This window comes from Sciurus carolinensis, chromosome 2 (assembly GCF_902686445.1).
Source record: "Sciurus carolinensis chromosome 2, mSciCar1.2, whole genome shotgun sequence".
Classification (NCBI taxonomy): domain Eukaryota; kingdom Metazoa; phylum Chordata; class Mammalia; order Rodentia; family Sciuridae; genus Sciurus; species Sciurus carolinensis.
This window is the reverse complement of record NC_062214.1, coordinates 125,986,346-126,002,702: the sequence shown is the minus strand read 5'-3', so window position 1 is coordinate 126,002,702 and position 16,357 is coordinate 125,986,346. Positions and strand designations below refer to the sequence as shown.

Genomic DNA, 16,357 nt, shown 5'->3' with positions numbered 1-16,357 from the left:
AGAAGATGACCAGGTTATAGTGGGGAAGAACATGAGTTTGGTCATATGGAATTTGAGGTCCCTGTGAGTTATCCAAAATGGATCCTGGGCTCAGAAAAGGGGTGAGAACTGGAGGGTAAATCTGAGACTCAGGTTTGTATCATTTGTACTAGTGGTGATTGAAATGTTGGGAATGGGTGAGATCCCAAAGTGGAGACAATAGTATGAGGTGAGAAGAGGGTCCAGAACCAAGTCTCTGAGGATTGCAGACCAGAATAATGGTAAGGAATAGGAGGATGTGCCTGCATGGAGAAAAGGAGTAGAAGAAAGAAAACCAGGGAATGTGGGACTTAGCAGATAAGGAAGAAAGGAAATAAAGGAATAAAGGAAAGAAAGAGGAAGGGATGATCAAGAGTGCCAATACTGTTGAAAAATGATGGAGATTCAATCAGTATGGAGTGGTGAAACCTAGAGAAGTGGTCTCCTTGTAAAGGACTGAAGCTAGAGAGCTGAGTACAGTGCCAAACCAGTCCTCCATATGCATAAGCCGGACTACAATTGCTGGTTTACATGTCTGCCCCGCCACAGATGGCGGTTTTGTCCATTCTATTATCCCCAAAGCCTAGACAAGGCCTGGAAGGAACATAGTAGGTACTTAATAAATTTCACTGATGAATGAAGGAGTGGATGAATGGATGATGGAAGAACTGGAAGTGAAGGAGAACCCTCTGGCTTCTGTCTGAGTTACTTACTATCCTTCAGTTTTTTTCCCTTTTCACCGCAGTGGCCCGCAGACCCAGGGAAGGAAGACAGAGCCCCCAGCCCCTCCCTCCCCTGGGCCCTGGCCCCCCTTCCTCTCTCTGACGAAGAGTCTGGACCGAAGGTTCTGCTGACGTGGGAAGGGGAGGGAAGTCTAGAGGAAGAGGAGGGGAAAGCAGCGCAGAGATCGCAGAGACTGAGGAGGCGCCCGAGGCTGCAGAGCTGCAGATCGGGGTCCCTTGGGCTCTCAGTGTCCGGGCACCCGGCGCGCAGCTGGGCCAGAGGATAGTGCATCCTTTTGGCGTGGGCCAGCAGGGCCGCTGTGGTCGACAAGCTGGCTCCCCGGGTGGCCACCGGGACCCCAGAGCCTAATGGCGGGGGCGGCAGCAAAATCGACAGCACCGTAGAGATCACCCCCGGCTCCAACGGAGTAAGTGCCTGCGCCTCTGGGGGCTACGCCATTCTATCCCGCACCCCGCCTGGTCCCCGCTGAACGCCCGGCATTTCCTTTCGCGCATCCCCCTGTCCCTACCTGCGTTCCTTGCCCTAGCTTGAGTAGCCTCCCACCGGCTAACTCCCCTTGCTCTGTGACTTTCTCCGCTTCACCCTTCTGCCCCCAACTCCCCACCTCGCCCCACAGCAGGTCGGGACACTCGGAGATGCGGTGCCCACCGAGCAGCTGCAGGGTGAGCGCGAACGCGAGCGGGAGGGGGAGGGCGATGCGGGCGGCGACGGGCTGGGCAGCAGCCTGTCGCTGGCCGTGCCCCCAGGCCCCCTCAGCTTTGAGGCGCTGCTCGCCCAGGTGGGGGCGCTGGGCGGCGGCCAGCAGCTGCAGCTCGGCCTCTGTTGCCTGCCGGTTCTCTTCGTGGCGCTGGGTCTGGCCTCCGACCCCATCTTCACGCTGGCGCCCCCACTGCATTGCCACTACGGGGCCTTCCCTCCCAACGCCTCTGGCTGGGAGCAGCCCCCCAATGCCAGCGGCGTTAGCGTCGCCAGCGCGACCCTAGCAGCCAGCGCAGTCAGCCGCGTCGCCACCAGTACAGACCCCTCGTGCAGCGGCTTCGCCCCACCAGACTTCAACCATTGCCTCAAGGACTGGGACTACAATGGCTTGCCGGTGCTCACCACCAACGCCATCGGCCAGGTGAGATAGGTGGGCCTCGGGTCTGGGGGCGGGCCTAGGGCGGCAAGGGCGGGGCCTCACACCTGCTGCACCCTTCTCACATCCCCAGTGGGATCTGGTGTGTGACCTGGGCTGGCAGGTGATCTTGGAGCAGATCCTCTTCATCTTGGGCTTTGCCTCCGGCTACCTGTTCCTGGGTTACCCCGCAGACAGGTGAGGGCTGTCGTGGGGGCCGGGATGGTAGAGAGGAGGGGGTACTAGGGAAGCTAGCCCAAGCAGCTGGTGTTTGCAAAAGATCGAGGACAATTCGCTGGACTCAGCTGGCCTTCTCTGGACTTCCGTTCAATGACCTACCCCTGACTCAACTTCACTCCCCATCAAGAAATGCACCTTACATACCTCTTCTGCACAGAATGACCTCCATGGACCATTTCCACTGATCTGTAGCTCCATATCCATGGACCAATGACCTCATCTTCAAAGATAATAGTCCCATCCCCTAAACAAAAACCCTGTCTTTATGACTAAGTCCTCTTTCTTCCTCTGTAGTCCTTCTCACCCTAATTGCCTCCCTTACCATCTTCATGGATTAACAGATTAAATCCCCACTGGCTAATAGCCCATCTGTACTATTAGCTCCATCTCAATGGACTCATTCCTAAATATCAGTGTTAATTCCTAAATATCAACAGCACCATTCCCACTGACCACTAGTTCAACTTTACAAACAACCCCAACCCTGAACAGTGGTCCCTCCCGCATGGATCAACAGATATCTCAAAAGAAGAGTACCTTCATCTGCAATAACCCATAGTTTCATGCCTACCACTAAATAAATCCACTGTCAGGCATCATTGATCTCAAGAGCACCCCTCATAGATTGCTAGTGCCATCTTCATAGATCCTCAGGATTTCAGATCCTCTCAGACCCAAATTCCCATCTTCACAAATCATGGCTTCATCAACTGCCTGTCCCCACCAACCAGTAATTCTCCCCATAGATCAAAAATCCCATCTCTTCTTCTTGACACCATCCATCATCACTGATCAGGAACTCCAACTCCACTGACCATCCCTGTGGATTACTCATCCTCACTGATACAGCCCCACCTAAGTAGATTAATAGCTCAACTTCCATGGATCAAAGGCATCCTGACATTCAATACTCCAGTTCCTTAAAAATTAATACCTGGGGCTGGGGAGATAGCTCAGTCGGTAGAGTGCTTGCCTTGCATGCACAAGGCCCTGGGTTCGATCCCCAGCACCAAAAAAAAAAAAAAAAAAATTAATACCCATTCTCACTGCCCAATAGACACCTATGGACCAATGATCCTAAAGCTACAGGTCAGTATCCCATCCCCATTCATTAATGGCCTCTTTTTCACAGGCCAGTAGCCTCATTCCTATGGCCCTCATTACCGAAGATCAATAATTTAGTCTCCTAAAATCAGAAATCTGGGGGCAGGCCTAGGGCTGCAAGCCACATTAACCAATAAGCCATCCTCATGAAAAATGACCTTGCCCCATTGGTTTAGTGACCTTGTTCCCAGGGATCAGTGCTACCTTTCCAATGACCAGTGACCCCCAATCTTCATAGATCAGTAGTCTTATCCCCAAAGATCAGCAGTCTATCCCCTAAGGATTAGTAGCCCTGTGCTCGCTGACTTGTTGTCAGTGACCATCATCATTTGCCAATAGTCTTATCTCCCCTGGCCTATGACCCCATACTTAATGATTATCCCCATGAATTAATAGATTCAGCCCTTGAATACCCATCCATATGGATACTAAGACCCTTGCACCATGAATCAATGGTTCCATCCCCAAAGACCAATTCTTCATTCTCCAAAAATTAATAGTCTCATCCTCACTGGTCAAAAGTTCTACCCCATAGATTAATAGACCCATTCATGGATCAATAGCTCCATCTCCTACTTAGTACCCATCCCTCTCATCCCCCAAATCAATTACTCAGCCCCTAAGAGCAATAGCTCCATCTTCACTGACCAAAATTATACCCACACACAAGAGTGACCAGTAGCCTTACCTCCACAGATGAGGAGCTCCAACCCCTTATATCATCTCTAACTAGTTTGAACAAGATAAGCTCCATTCCTACTGACCAATAGCTCTATCCCTAAAGATCAATGGTCCCAAATCCTCAAAGCAATATCCCATCCCCCTATGGGCAACCTCACATCTAAGCCTAAATGCCCTATGACAAATAGCCCCAAGAGTCAATCGTTCCACCTCCCACAAACCATAGCCATATCCCAGTGCCTAGTAGCCAGACATCACCTACACATGGTACTCTCCCTTCTCATCTTCTCTAGTCTCAGTTCAACTCTTGCTCTGGGAGCCTTATCCTCATACCACTAGCTTTGAAATGGCCAGCTGGGTCCCACCCAAGACATCTTCCCTCCAGTAAGTCTAGGTAACCAGAAGCCCTCCTCACTTTCCAGGTTTGGCCGGCGTGGGATTGTGCTGCTGACCTTGGGGCTGGTAGGCCCCTGTGGGGTAGGAGGAGCTGCTGCAGGCTCTTCCACTGGCGTCATGGCCCTCCGATTCCTCCTGGGCTTTTTGCTTGCTGGAGTTGACCTCGGTGTCTACCTGATGCGTAAGTGGTACCCTGCCAGATGTCCCTCCCTTGGGTCTCACACCTGCCTTTCTATATCCCTGGGGTCCCCATTGCCCCTTCTTCAGCCCTGAATTTCAGCTACCCAGAATCAGCTGTATTTTCTAGACAGGCTTTTGAAGTATCCAGAGGCCCTGCTTCTCTCACATCTGTCTCCCCCCACAATCTTTAAAGTATTGCCCTGGACTTACAGCAATGCTGTCAGGGAATATCACCTTATTTAAAAATAATTCCTGACAAGGTATGTGATCTTGGACAAGGGATGAGATGGAGGTCAAACAGGAGACCTGATGTGAAAGGCCTGTAAACTGGAAATGCTGATCACTCTCAGGGAGACTGACCCTAGACCCCTCCTAGGTTTGAGCAGGAGAGGAGAGAGGACTGCACAATCTCTCAGCTCCTTGCCACCTAGAGGTTAGTCTGTGGGAGGTGATGGCTGCAACCTCTGCTCAGGGTCTGACCTAGCTCTCTGTCCTCCTCTCTCCCTCCCTCTCTCCTCTCGTCTCCTTCCTCCCTGGCCTCTCCCTTCTCCCTTGTCCCTGCTGTATCTCTAGGCCTGGAGCTGTGCGACCCAACCCAGAGGCTTCGGGTGGCCCTGGCAGGGGAATTGGTGGGGGTGGGAGGGCACTTCCTGTTCCTGGGCCTGGCCCTTGTCTCTAAGGACTGGCGATTTCTGCAGCGAATGATCACCGCTCCCTGCATCCTCTTCCTGTTTTATGGGTTAGTATTGCCCTTCATGTGTAGCCTGGCCATTCCATCTCTACCTCCAGTCCAGCTCTTAGCCCAGAGAACCCTCCTCTTCTTCAACTGCCCCTGGTCCAGGCCTGTCTCAGTCCCTCAGAGGTGGGAGTTTTCCTAGCCCTGGGTCAGGAGAGGGGAAGCCTCACTGTACCCCACCACCCTGCCTTCAGCTGGCCTGGTCTGTTTCTGGAGTCGGCACGATGGCTGATAGTGAAGCGGCAGATTGAGGAAGCTCAGTCTGTGCTGAGGATCCTGGCTGAGCGGAACCGGCCCCATGGGCAGATGCTGGGAGAAGAAGCCCAAGAGGCCCTGCAAGGTAAGAGGCAGGGCTCTCTATGGGTGACACCTTGTGCACATAGGACAGGTGCCTTCTGCCTGTGTGCCATCTCCCAGGAACCCCACCCCCATGTGGGAGGATCCTGATTCTTAGCTGTCTCTAAGCTCCTTTCTCTGTCCTTTCCCAAAGACCTGGAGAACACCTGCCCTCTTCCTACAACATCCACCTTCTCCTTCGCATCCCTCCTCAACTACCGCAACATCTGGAAAAACCTGCTTATCCTGGGCTTCACCAAGTGAGCCTGAGTGTCAGAGCTGAGGGCCAGCCCAGTATCTGGGATGGGGATTGCCTGGGTGGGGAAGGCTGGAAGACCTATAGAGGATAACCAGGGATGTGGAAGGCTGCAGATGGTAAATCAGACACTTTTCTGTCCTTCCCTACCCCTGGTCACAGCTTCATTGCCCACGCCATTCGCCACTGCTACCAGCCTGTGGGAGGAGGAGGGAGCCCATCAGACTTCTACTTGTGCTCCTTGCTGGCCAGTGGCACAGCAGCCTTGGCCTGTGTCTTCCTGGGGGTCACCGTGGATCGATTTGGCCGTCGGGGCATCCTGCTTCTATCAATGACCCTCACTGGCATTGCTTCCCTGGTCCTGCTGGGCCTGTGGGATTGTGAGCATCTTCCCTTCCCCATGGTGTGGGCTCAACAAGGGAACCCTAACAGAGGTGCCTCAGATAGGCTCAGCCACTACTTCTTGCACAGGCCTCCCAAGACCCAGACCCTGCCCATAGCTTCCACAAGCCTCTGCCTAGCCAGGCAACCCTGTCTGTTCCCCCAATTAGTGAATGCCCAGAGCCCACATAGAGCATCGGATCTAAGAGCAAAGGGAATCACCAGGGACTAGGCCAGGCATGATCTCCCCACCACCATTCATGTCATCCCTCTTGATCCTCCAGATCTGAACGAGGCTGCCATCACCACCTTCTCTGTCCTTGGGCTCTTCTCCTCCCAAGCTGCAGTTATCCTCAGCACTCTCCTTGCTGCTGAAGTCATCCCCACCACTGTCCGGTGAGAGAGGGGTACTTCCAGGGGCAGGGGCAGGGCCAGGCCTCAAGGCCTCTTATTGAGGACAAAGCCTGAGGGATGGAAGGAAGCTGCTAGAGAATAGTTGGGGTGAGACTCACAGCTATTGGCTGAGTGTCTCCTATATCTTCCCCCAGGGGCCGTGGCCTGGGTTTAATAATGGCACTGGGGGCACTTGGGGGGCTGAGTGGTCCAGCCCAGCGCCTCCACATGGGCCATGGAGCCTTCCTGCAGCACGTGGTGCTGGCGGCCTGTGCCCTCCTCTGCATCCTCAGCATTATGCTTCTGCCAGAGACCAAGCGCAAGCTCTTGCCTGAGGTGCTCCGGGATGGGGAGCTGTGCCGCCGGCCTTCCCTACTGCGGCAGCCACCCCCTAACCGCTGTGACCATGTCCCACTGCTTGCTACCCCCAATCCTGCCCTCTGAGCGGCCTCTGAGCACCCTGGTGTGAGGCTGGCCCATATAGAAAGATGGCACAGGGCCCTGGCAAGGAGACCAGGAAGAGAGAGGAAGGCAGGGCTGCCCATAAGGCTCCAAGGCACCTCACACCAGCCATGGAGGAGAGCTCCAAGGGCCACCCCCACCCCCATCTCCTCCCTGCTGCTTTGTGTTCATGTCCTCAGCGAGTCAGGGAACAGGGAGAGAGCTCCACACTGTAACCATGGGTCTGGGCTCCATCTTGTGCCCAAAGACATCCTCCCAGACCTCATTCTTTCTTGCTCTATCATTCTGTTTCAATAAAGACATTTTGAATAAATGAGCATATCACAGCCTGGACTTCCCTCCCTGCTGTTGTCCTTCCGTCTCTTGGGGAAAGGCTTCTCAGTGGAACACAAATCATTAACAATCTCCTCTCCCCCTCCCTGTGCCCTGCCCCCCAAAATTAACTTATACAACTATCTTCACTTACTGCTTGCTCTGCTGCCTGGACTGCACTAGGTGCTTTACACACTTCATATTTTAATCCTAACAACAGTTGTAAGGTAGGTATTTGGATCAATGAGGTTTTGTTGTAAGCAATAAAAATGGACTCTGATGAATTCAGACAAAATGGGAATTTATTAGGTGTACTAGGGCAGGTTGATAGTGAGAATGGAAGAAGCAGACCTAGCCATAAAAAGTCAGGAGTTGAAAGGTCTCCTAATACAGGAAGCAGGACCATTAACATTTTTATCAAGGGAAAACTCATTTCCAGGCTGGGGAGATAGCTCAACTGGTAGAGTGCTTGCCTCGAAAGCACAAGGCCCTGAGTTTGATCCCCAGTACCGAAAAAAAAAAAAAAAAAAAAGAAAACTCATTTCCAGCAAGCACATGGCTGGCTTGTTTGAGTAACATGCTACTCCCACCTCTGTTACGACTAAGAAGAGGAAAGCAAAACCTGGGCACTGTTACCATAAGTGGGACTGGATGTTGTTCAGGTAAAAAGAAAGGACATCCACTATAGTATTATTCTTTTTACGTATGAGAAGACTGAGCTCACAGACTCAGTAACTTGCCCAAGGTTACAAAGCTAATGTGTCAGAGTGGAGATGTCCCAGAGCTAGACCTCAGCACCACATACTATGGCCACCTTCCCTACCCCTAACATTTGGGCATTTCCCTTGTCAGTAAGGAGTGGACTCTCCTTGGGAGGTGGCAGCAGGTAATTGGAACTTCCACCTTAGTGTCAGGGCCTACCTATCCAATTAGCCCTGGCCTGGCTTTACTACTTTGAGCAAATCTCTTAACCTCCAATTTCCTTCAAGGAAATTGCTATGAGGATTGAACAAGATGTTTTTGAAGTATGGTGAGCTCCTTCAGGATGGATCTTATTCAACTTTGAAACACCAATGTCTGAAGTGGTAGATGTTTGAAAAGTTGAATATTTGTTCATTTTTTCAATAAGTGTTTCCTGTGACAGATTTACGGAGCAGAGCCATCTTGGATACTAAGTCATAGGCCACCATTCAAGGAGCTTAAAATCCATCAAACACTAGGACTATTAATGAGGAAAAGAGGCTAGTGGTTTGGAGCACCAAGAGGCTGCTTCTTGAAGGTGACAGAGAAGCAAGAAGCCCTTGGGCTTCAATGCCTCCATAGCACTCCTTTTTTTTTTTTTTTTTTTTTTTTTTTTGGTGGGGATTGAACCCAGGGCCTTGTGCATGCAAGGCAAGCACTCTACCAACTAAGCTATATCCCCAGCCCCTTCTATAATGCTCTTAACTCTAGGCCAAGAGGAACAAATTCCTGGAGGCTGGAAAGGGTGAGATTTTCCTAGACTGGTCTTTGGAAAGAGATTCTTAGGAAAATGGAAGTCCTGAGGCCAGTTCCTTCCAGAAAAGAAAGGTCCATTAACCTACAGTCCAGCAACCCCAGAGTTCCTTTCTCTTCTGCCAGATCACATCTGAGGCCCAAGCTCTATGAATCAGGCCATGCTACTAGACTCTCAAGAATGCTACCAGAGAATTCATCAGGACCTTCCTCATTTAATTAATTAGAACAACCCCCAATATATTTTTATCCCTGCTTTACTACTGAAAAAATGGAGTATAAGGAGAAATAAAGGGGGTTAACATTAAATAGCAGAGCCAGGATTCTAACCCAGATCTTCTGGCTGCTGTTCCTACCCTACTCTGGGTCTTTCACAGTTAAACATCCTGCAGCATACAATGTGTAAAGTAATATCCATTGGGTTTCAATTGACTCCAATGTTGACATTTTAGCTCGACAAGGATGAAACAAGAGATCATATTCCTTTCTAACTCCAGACATTGTGCAACAGAATGGTAGATAGGAAAGTTCTTGAACTTTTTGCAGAGTCCATGTATACTGGGCACAATGGCACATGCCTGTAATTCTGTTTCTCGGGAGGTTGAGGTAGGAGAATCATAAGTTCAAGGCCAGTCTCTGCAACTTGATGAGACTCTCAAAATAAAAAATAAAAAGGGCTGGGGATGTAGCCCAGTGGTAGAGCACCTACTGGTTCAATCTCCAGGACCACAAAAAAAGAAAGAAAAAAGTCCCTGAAAGCCAGAGTTCTTTATATCTTAAAGATACTGCTCAATATATTCTTCAAGGAATAGATCAAAGGGATATTTCTACATAACCAGTAAAAACATGAAAAAAAAGTTTCAGGAAAGGAAAAAAAGAATAATCAGAAAGCTAGTAGCCTCTGTGTGGAAGGTAGGTAAAAGTGAGCAAGATTTTCTGATTCCACCAGAGATAAGGACAAAGAAAATAGAGGCATCAGTAAAGCACAGGAAGATACAATGCTTCGTCCCTGAACAACTCCTACTCTAGGCAGAAAAGGTCAATATGTATAGCTAAAACAACTGGCATCTTGTCAGTTGCTCTGAACTTCACCAACCACATATCTCATGGGATACTCACTAATAATTCCATGAAAAAGAACTGTCATTTTTTAGGCTTTTACAAATGGAGAAGTAGGTAACTTATTTAAGGTTATGTGATGGGTAAATACTAGATTCAGAGAAGTGAGAGCCTGCGATCTTTCTCCTGCATGCCAGACAGAAAATATTTATAAAGGTCACGAGAGAAAGTATCACTGTCTAAAATTAAGTTCATTAGGTACCCCAGGAACTACAAGGAAATTGTTTCCAGGCAAATAAGAGAAATGACTACCTTTCTTGAAGAGACTGTAATGACTGTATCATGGACTTTAAAAATGTTTTAAATTCATAACTAGGAACCATAATGTACTATTGGGAATAAAATTAAAAGGATATACAGGGTACATTTCTAAACTTAAAAAGTTATATGAAAAAAAAAAATAAGAAAAAAGTTATATAAAGCAATATAAGGGTATTTACATGACTTCTCAGTCAGCCTAGCCTGGCAACCAACTTTCACAAATTAGCTACTACCGTCTGGTGGGTCTCAGGTCTAAAGTAGCACACAGTCCCCACCCGACCTCACTCAGTCTGGGTAAAGACTGTGGGACAAATAATTACAATGCTCTATAGAAAATGCAGAGAAATGTTAAGAGTACTAGAGCAGCTCTGAGCAGAAAAGATGTTAGTCTGTTGAGGTTGCTATAAACAAAATACCAAAACTGAATGGCTTACAAACAACAGAAATTTCTCTCAGGGCATGGTGGCTTATGCCTACAATTCTAACCACTAAGGAGGCTGAGGCAGGAGGATCTCAAGTTCAAAGTCAATCTAGGCAACCTAATGAAATCCTGTCTCAAAATAAAAAGGGCTGAGGTGCAGCTCAGTGATATAGCACTTGCCTAGCATGTGCAAGGCACCATAAAATATAAAAAAAGAAAATAACTAAAAGAAATTTCTCACAGTTCAGGAGGCTGGGAAGCTCAAAAATCAAGGTGTTGACTGATTTGGTGTCTGGACCAAATTTCTGGTTCCTATATAGCACCTAGCTGCATCCTCACATTTTAGGGGACAAGACAATTATCAGGAGTCTCATTTTTCTTGGGGTGGGATGGTGGTGCTGGGGACTAAACCCAGTAGTGCTTAACCATTGAGATACATCCCCAGTGCTTTTTATTTTTTAGTCTAAGACAGGGTTTTGCTAAGTTGTTGAAGCTGGTCTCAAACTTGCAATCTTCCTGTCTCAGTTTTTCAAGTCACTAGGATTACAGACACATGCAACTGCAACCAGCTCAGAGGCCTCTTTTATAAGGGCACTAATTCTTTTATAATAGTAGGGTCCTCATGCTGTAACCACCCTCAAAAGCCCCAACTCCCAATACTATCATACTGGGGAGAAGGTTTTAACATATAAATTTGGAGGAACACAAACATTCAGACTATACCAGAAGGTCACACTCTATAGGAGACAGTCATGGAAAGTTCCTTAGATATTTAGATTGAATCTTCCAAGAAGTCTTGAGTTTGCCAAGGAAAGGAGGAGAAGGAAATAATGCAAAGTGTATAGGCATGACAGAATATGTCGTCTTTGGAGAACAGCAGATGTGTGTGTGTGTGTGTGTGTGTGTGTATTTATTTTGTGATGCTGGGAATCAAACATGCACCTCACATATGCTAGACAAGCACTCTATCATTGAACTACACCCCAGCCCAGCAAAGAAAATAAAGGGCATCTATAAAAATCCCATATAACAGCATAACCAATGTAAGACTGAAAGTTTTTCCCCTAAGATCAGAAATAAGGGAGGGAGATTTGTTCTAGCCACTTCTGTTCAACATTGTACAGGAGGTTCTAGGCAGAAAGAAAATGAAATAAAGGGTACTCAGATGGAAAGAAAGAAGTAAAATTACATTGCAGATAACACAATCTTATAAAGAGAGACTCTTAAGGAACACATACACAAACCTGTTAAATAAGTTTAGCAAGTTTACTGAACTTGCAGGATAGAAGATCAGCATAAAAAAATTACTTGTACTTTTTTTTTGGTAGTACTGGGCTACTGGGGATTGAACCAAGGACCTCATGCATGCTAAACAAGCATTCTACCACTGAGATACGCTGCCAGCCCTTTTATTTTGAGATAAAGTCTCAATAAATTATCCAGGCTGGCCTCAAACTTGCAATCTCCTGCTATAGGTGTGTGCCACCACACCCAGCTTAATTGTACTTATATGCAACAGCAAAAAAAACTGAAAATGAAATTAAGAATTCCATTTATATTAGCAAAAAAAAAAGCAAATTTAGGAATTGATTTAACAAAAGAGCAAGATTATCAAACACTGTTCAAAGAATAACATCCTGTGTTCATATGCTGGAAGACTTAACATTGTTCAACATGGCAATACCTAAAAAAATAAAACCAAGAAAAGTAACGGGGGGGGGGGGGGGGGGGGGCATAAGATGGCAATATTCCCTAAACCGATCTACAGATTGAGCATAATCTCTATTAAAATCCCAGCTGTCTCTTTTTTGCAGAAATTGACCAGCTGATTCTAAAAGCCATATGGAAATGTAAAAGACCCAAAGCAGCCAATCTTGAAGATGAATGTAATAGGAAGACCACATTTCCAAAATTTCAAAACTTATCATAAACATAATAATGAAGACAAGGTGATACTGCCATAGTCATAGATTCAAGGATACAACTGAGAATCCAGAGATTTGTCAACTGATGTCTAAAATGGAGACCAAGACCATTTAATGTTGATAGGACAATTGGAGAGAGACATGCAAAGAAGAAAGTTAGGCCCCTGGCTCACGCCAAGCCCAAAAATCAATTTAAAATGCACCAAAGACCTAAATGTAAGAGCCCAAACTATAAAATTCTTGAGAGAAGGCCAAGAATAGAAACACATGCCTGTTGTCCTAGCTTCTTGGGAGGCTGAGGTAAAGGCGATTGCTTGAACCTACCAGTTGAAGACCAGGTTCAGCAATATGAGATCCCATCTCAAATAATATCAAATCCAACAAACAAGCAATATAAACAAACAAACAAAACCCCACAAAAACTACTAGGAGACAGACATAAATTTTTGTGACTCTTTGTGTTTCAAAGGTCACTATCAATAAAGTGAAAAAACTCACAAAGTAGAAGAAAAGACTTGTAAATCACCTACCTAGTAAGTGTCTGGTATTCAGAATGTATAAAGAAGACCAGCAAAAAGACAACCTAATTTAAAAATAAGCAAAGGTAGCCTAATGTGGTGGCACATTCCTGTAATTCCAGCAACTTGGGAGGCTTAGGCAGGGTTGCAGATTGGAGGACAAACTAGGCAATTTAGCAAGATTCAGTACCAAAATAAAAAATAAAAAGAGCTCTGGGGATTTAGCTCAGTAGTAGATTGCCTTTCAATCCACAGTAGCAAAAAATAAATAAATAAATAAGAAAAAAGAAAAAAAAATGAGCAAAGGATCCAAATAGATATTTCTTCACTGAAAATATTGAAATGGCCAGTAAGCACATGAAAGATGCTAAACATCATTAGTTAAGGCAAATGCAAAGCTACAATGATAGCCGCCCTCTAGGATGGATATAATCAAAAAAGATTGACAAGAACAAGTTTGGTGAGGATATAAAGAGAGGAAGTCTCATATGTTGCTGGTGGAAAAGTAAATTGATGCAGCTGCTTTTGGAAAGTCTGGCAATTTCTCAAAAGGTTAAACATAGTTACCATGTTTTAATCCCTTTGTTTGGGCTGCTATAGCAAAATACCATAAACTGGGTATATTACCAGCAGCAGAAATCAATTTCTCACAGTTCTAGAGACTGAGAAGTCCAAGATCAAGGCATTGGCAGATTCTGTGCTTGGTGGGGTCCAACTTTATGGTTCATAAAGGCACCTTCTCCCTGAGTCCTCAAAAGGTGTAAAGGGGTCAAGCAGCTCTCTGGGGCCTCTTAAAAAGGGAATTAATCCCAGTCATGAGGGTTCTTCCCTAAAGACCAAATCATTTTCCCCAAGGGCCCCACCTTGTAATACCAACACTTTGGGGGTTAGGATTTCAACATATGAATTTTGGGGGGACACAAACACTTAGACCATAGTATCATATAACTCAGAAACCTCACTCCTAGTACATAGTCAATACACAGATGTTGGTAGAAATACTATTTTTAACAGCCAAAATATGGAAACAACCTAAATATCCATCAACTGATAAACAAAACGTGGTTTATCTATAAAATGAAGTATTCAGCCATAAAAAGGAATAGTGATGATACTATAACATGGGTGAACCATGAAGACATTAAGCTAAGTGAAAGAAGGCAGACACAAAAGGCCACATATGATTCCTTTTATATGAAATACCCAACAGCAAATCCAGAAATAGAAAGTAAACCGATAGTAGCCAGTGGCTGGTAGGAGGGGAAAACAGGGAGTACTTGTTGGCAGGTATGAAGCTTCTTGCCAGGCACAGTGGCCCACACCTGTAATCCCAGTGGCTTGGGAGACATGTCAGGAGGATCTCGAGTTCAAAGTCAGCCTCAGCAAAAGTGAGGCACTAAGCAACTCAGTGAGACCCTGTCTCTAAATAAATACAAAATAAGGCTGGGGATATGGTTTAGTGTCCCAGAGTTCAATTTCTGGTACTGCCCCCGCCCCCAAAAATTTCTGGGATGATGAAAATGCTCCAAGATTAGGTGCTAATAATAGTTTATATTTACTAATAATATATACATTAAATACCTAAATAGAATATGCTAAAAAACCACTGAACTATACACTTAAAAGGTAAATATCATGGTATGTTAATTATATCTCAGTTTTTTAGAAAATCAGTGGAAGTTTTTTAGTGGGATACAAATCAGAAGCATAACAAACTGACACCTTTCTTCAATAAAGTTGCTTTGCTGAGTGGCTACTTTTTCTGCTACAAGTCTTAGTACCTATAATAGTGATCAGCACTTGGTAAATACTCAATAAAGGTCTATTTGTTTGAATGATTATTAATAAGAATAAAGGGGAAAGAGGCATGAGCAATTAACAGGGTTATTTTAAAATTTGACCATGACTTCCAAAAGGTTTCTCATAACCATATAAAAGCAAGAAAAAAGGTTATATTATTGTACAAGTCCAGCAATTTTACTTTCCCTCTGAAGCAGGTAAACATTGAAGTGGTAGGGAGAGTCTGCACGTGTGTTTAATTCTTTTGTTTTTTTCCTTCTTTCTTCTTACCCTTCCTCCCTCAGCATACCTCCTCCCTTTTGCTAGCTCAAACTTGTTTATCAGTACATATAACTTGAAGCAAATTGACACTACTGGATATCTGAATGGAGCCACAGATGCGGAATCTGGATGGAATTAACATTAAATTTAAATAAAACAAACCTAAACTGAAAATGCAAAACAAAAAAACAGCAAATGCTTTTCTCCATAGCCAATATCAGGTTAAGCAAATCCTGCCTTAACATGTACTGGATTAGCTAGATACATGTGGTGGTGCATGCCTGTAATCCCAGCTACTCAGGAGGCTGAGGCAAGCAGATTGCAAGTTTGAGACCAGCCTCCATCCCAAAATAAAAATAAAAAAGGGGTGAGAGTATAGCTCAGTAGTGGAGCACTTGCAAAGCAGGTGCAAGGCCCTGGGTTCAATCATGAGTACCCCAACAAAAAGTGTTCTGTATTACCCAAAGGCCTCTAAACATCTGACTCTCAAGTTGGGCATGGTGGCACACACCTTTAATACCAGCAACTCTGGGGGCTGAGATAGGAGGAGTGCAAATTTGAGGCCAGCCTAGGCAACTTAGTGAGCCCTGGTCTCAAAATAAAAAAGTAAAAGGGGATGTAGAATGCAGCTCAATGGTAAAGTGCTGCTGGGTTCAATCACCAGTACCACACAGCAACACACAACCATAACCCCAGTGACTCAGGAGGTTAAGGCAGGAGGATAACAAGTTGGAGATTAGCTTCAGCAACTTAGTAAGACCCTGTCACAAAATAAAAAACAAAAAGGGATGGGAATGTAATCAGTAAGTAGTTAAGCAACCCTGGGTTCATTCCCCAGTACAAAAATATAAAAACAAGACAAAAAAATTTAAAAAAATTTTGACTCACAAACCCCCACCTTAGATAAGCTTTCTAAGTAGGTTTTCCTAATCTCTTATTCTAAAGCCCATTCCCTGCAATCTGAAATCTATTGAGACCAAATTCATTCCTCTTCTTCAGTTAACAAGGAGCTTAACATGAGTGATAAACAGAAAGCATATAACAAAAATGACAGAGCTTGCTCTGGGATAGCAACTTTCTTTCCATGAGCATTTGAAACCACAGGTGAGGATAAAGAAAAAAATGAAGAGGCCAGGTAGAGACGAGACTCCTATTAAGGATAGGAGAGAAAAGAAAAAAGAGAAAGAAAGGACCAAGTCCAGGAC

General features: G+C 45.8%; 1 protein-coding gene across 1 annotated transcript; it reads left to right on the top strand.

Annotated features, from left to right (window-relative positions):
• Window positions 1-45: 45 nt before the first annotated feature.
• On the top strand, window positions 46-7,362 carry Slc22a17 (solute carrier family 22 member 17). The gene is made up of 11 exons (XM_047539379.1): window positions 46-63; window positions 1,028-1,168; window positions 1,379-1,882; window positions 1,971-2,074; window positions 4,324-4,478; window positions 5,051-5,216; window positions 5,408-5,553; window positions 5,704-5,809; window positions 5,968-6,185; window positions 6,471-6,582; window positions 6,735-7,362. Exons 1-11 carry the CDS (start codon window positions 46-48, stop codon window positions 7,021-7,023), a joined length of 1,959 nt encoding a protein of 652 aa, XP_047395335.1. The 3' UTR covers window positions 7,024-7,362.
• Window positions 7,363-16,357: the final 8,995 nt, after the last annotated feature.

Excerpts from the sequence above, each read along its gene's own strand:
- Slc22a17 (XM_047539379.1), top strand. Across the intron at positions 1,883-1,970 it reads CCACCAACGCCATCGGCCAG|TGGGATCTGGTGTGTGACCT; the intron begins GTGAGATAGGTG and ends TCACATCCCCAG. Across the intron at positions 2,075-4,323 it reads CTGGGTTACCCCGCAGACAG|GTTTGGCCGGCGTGGGATTG; the intron begins GTGAGGGCTGTC and ends CTCACTTTCCAG.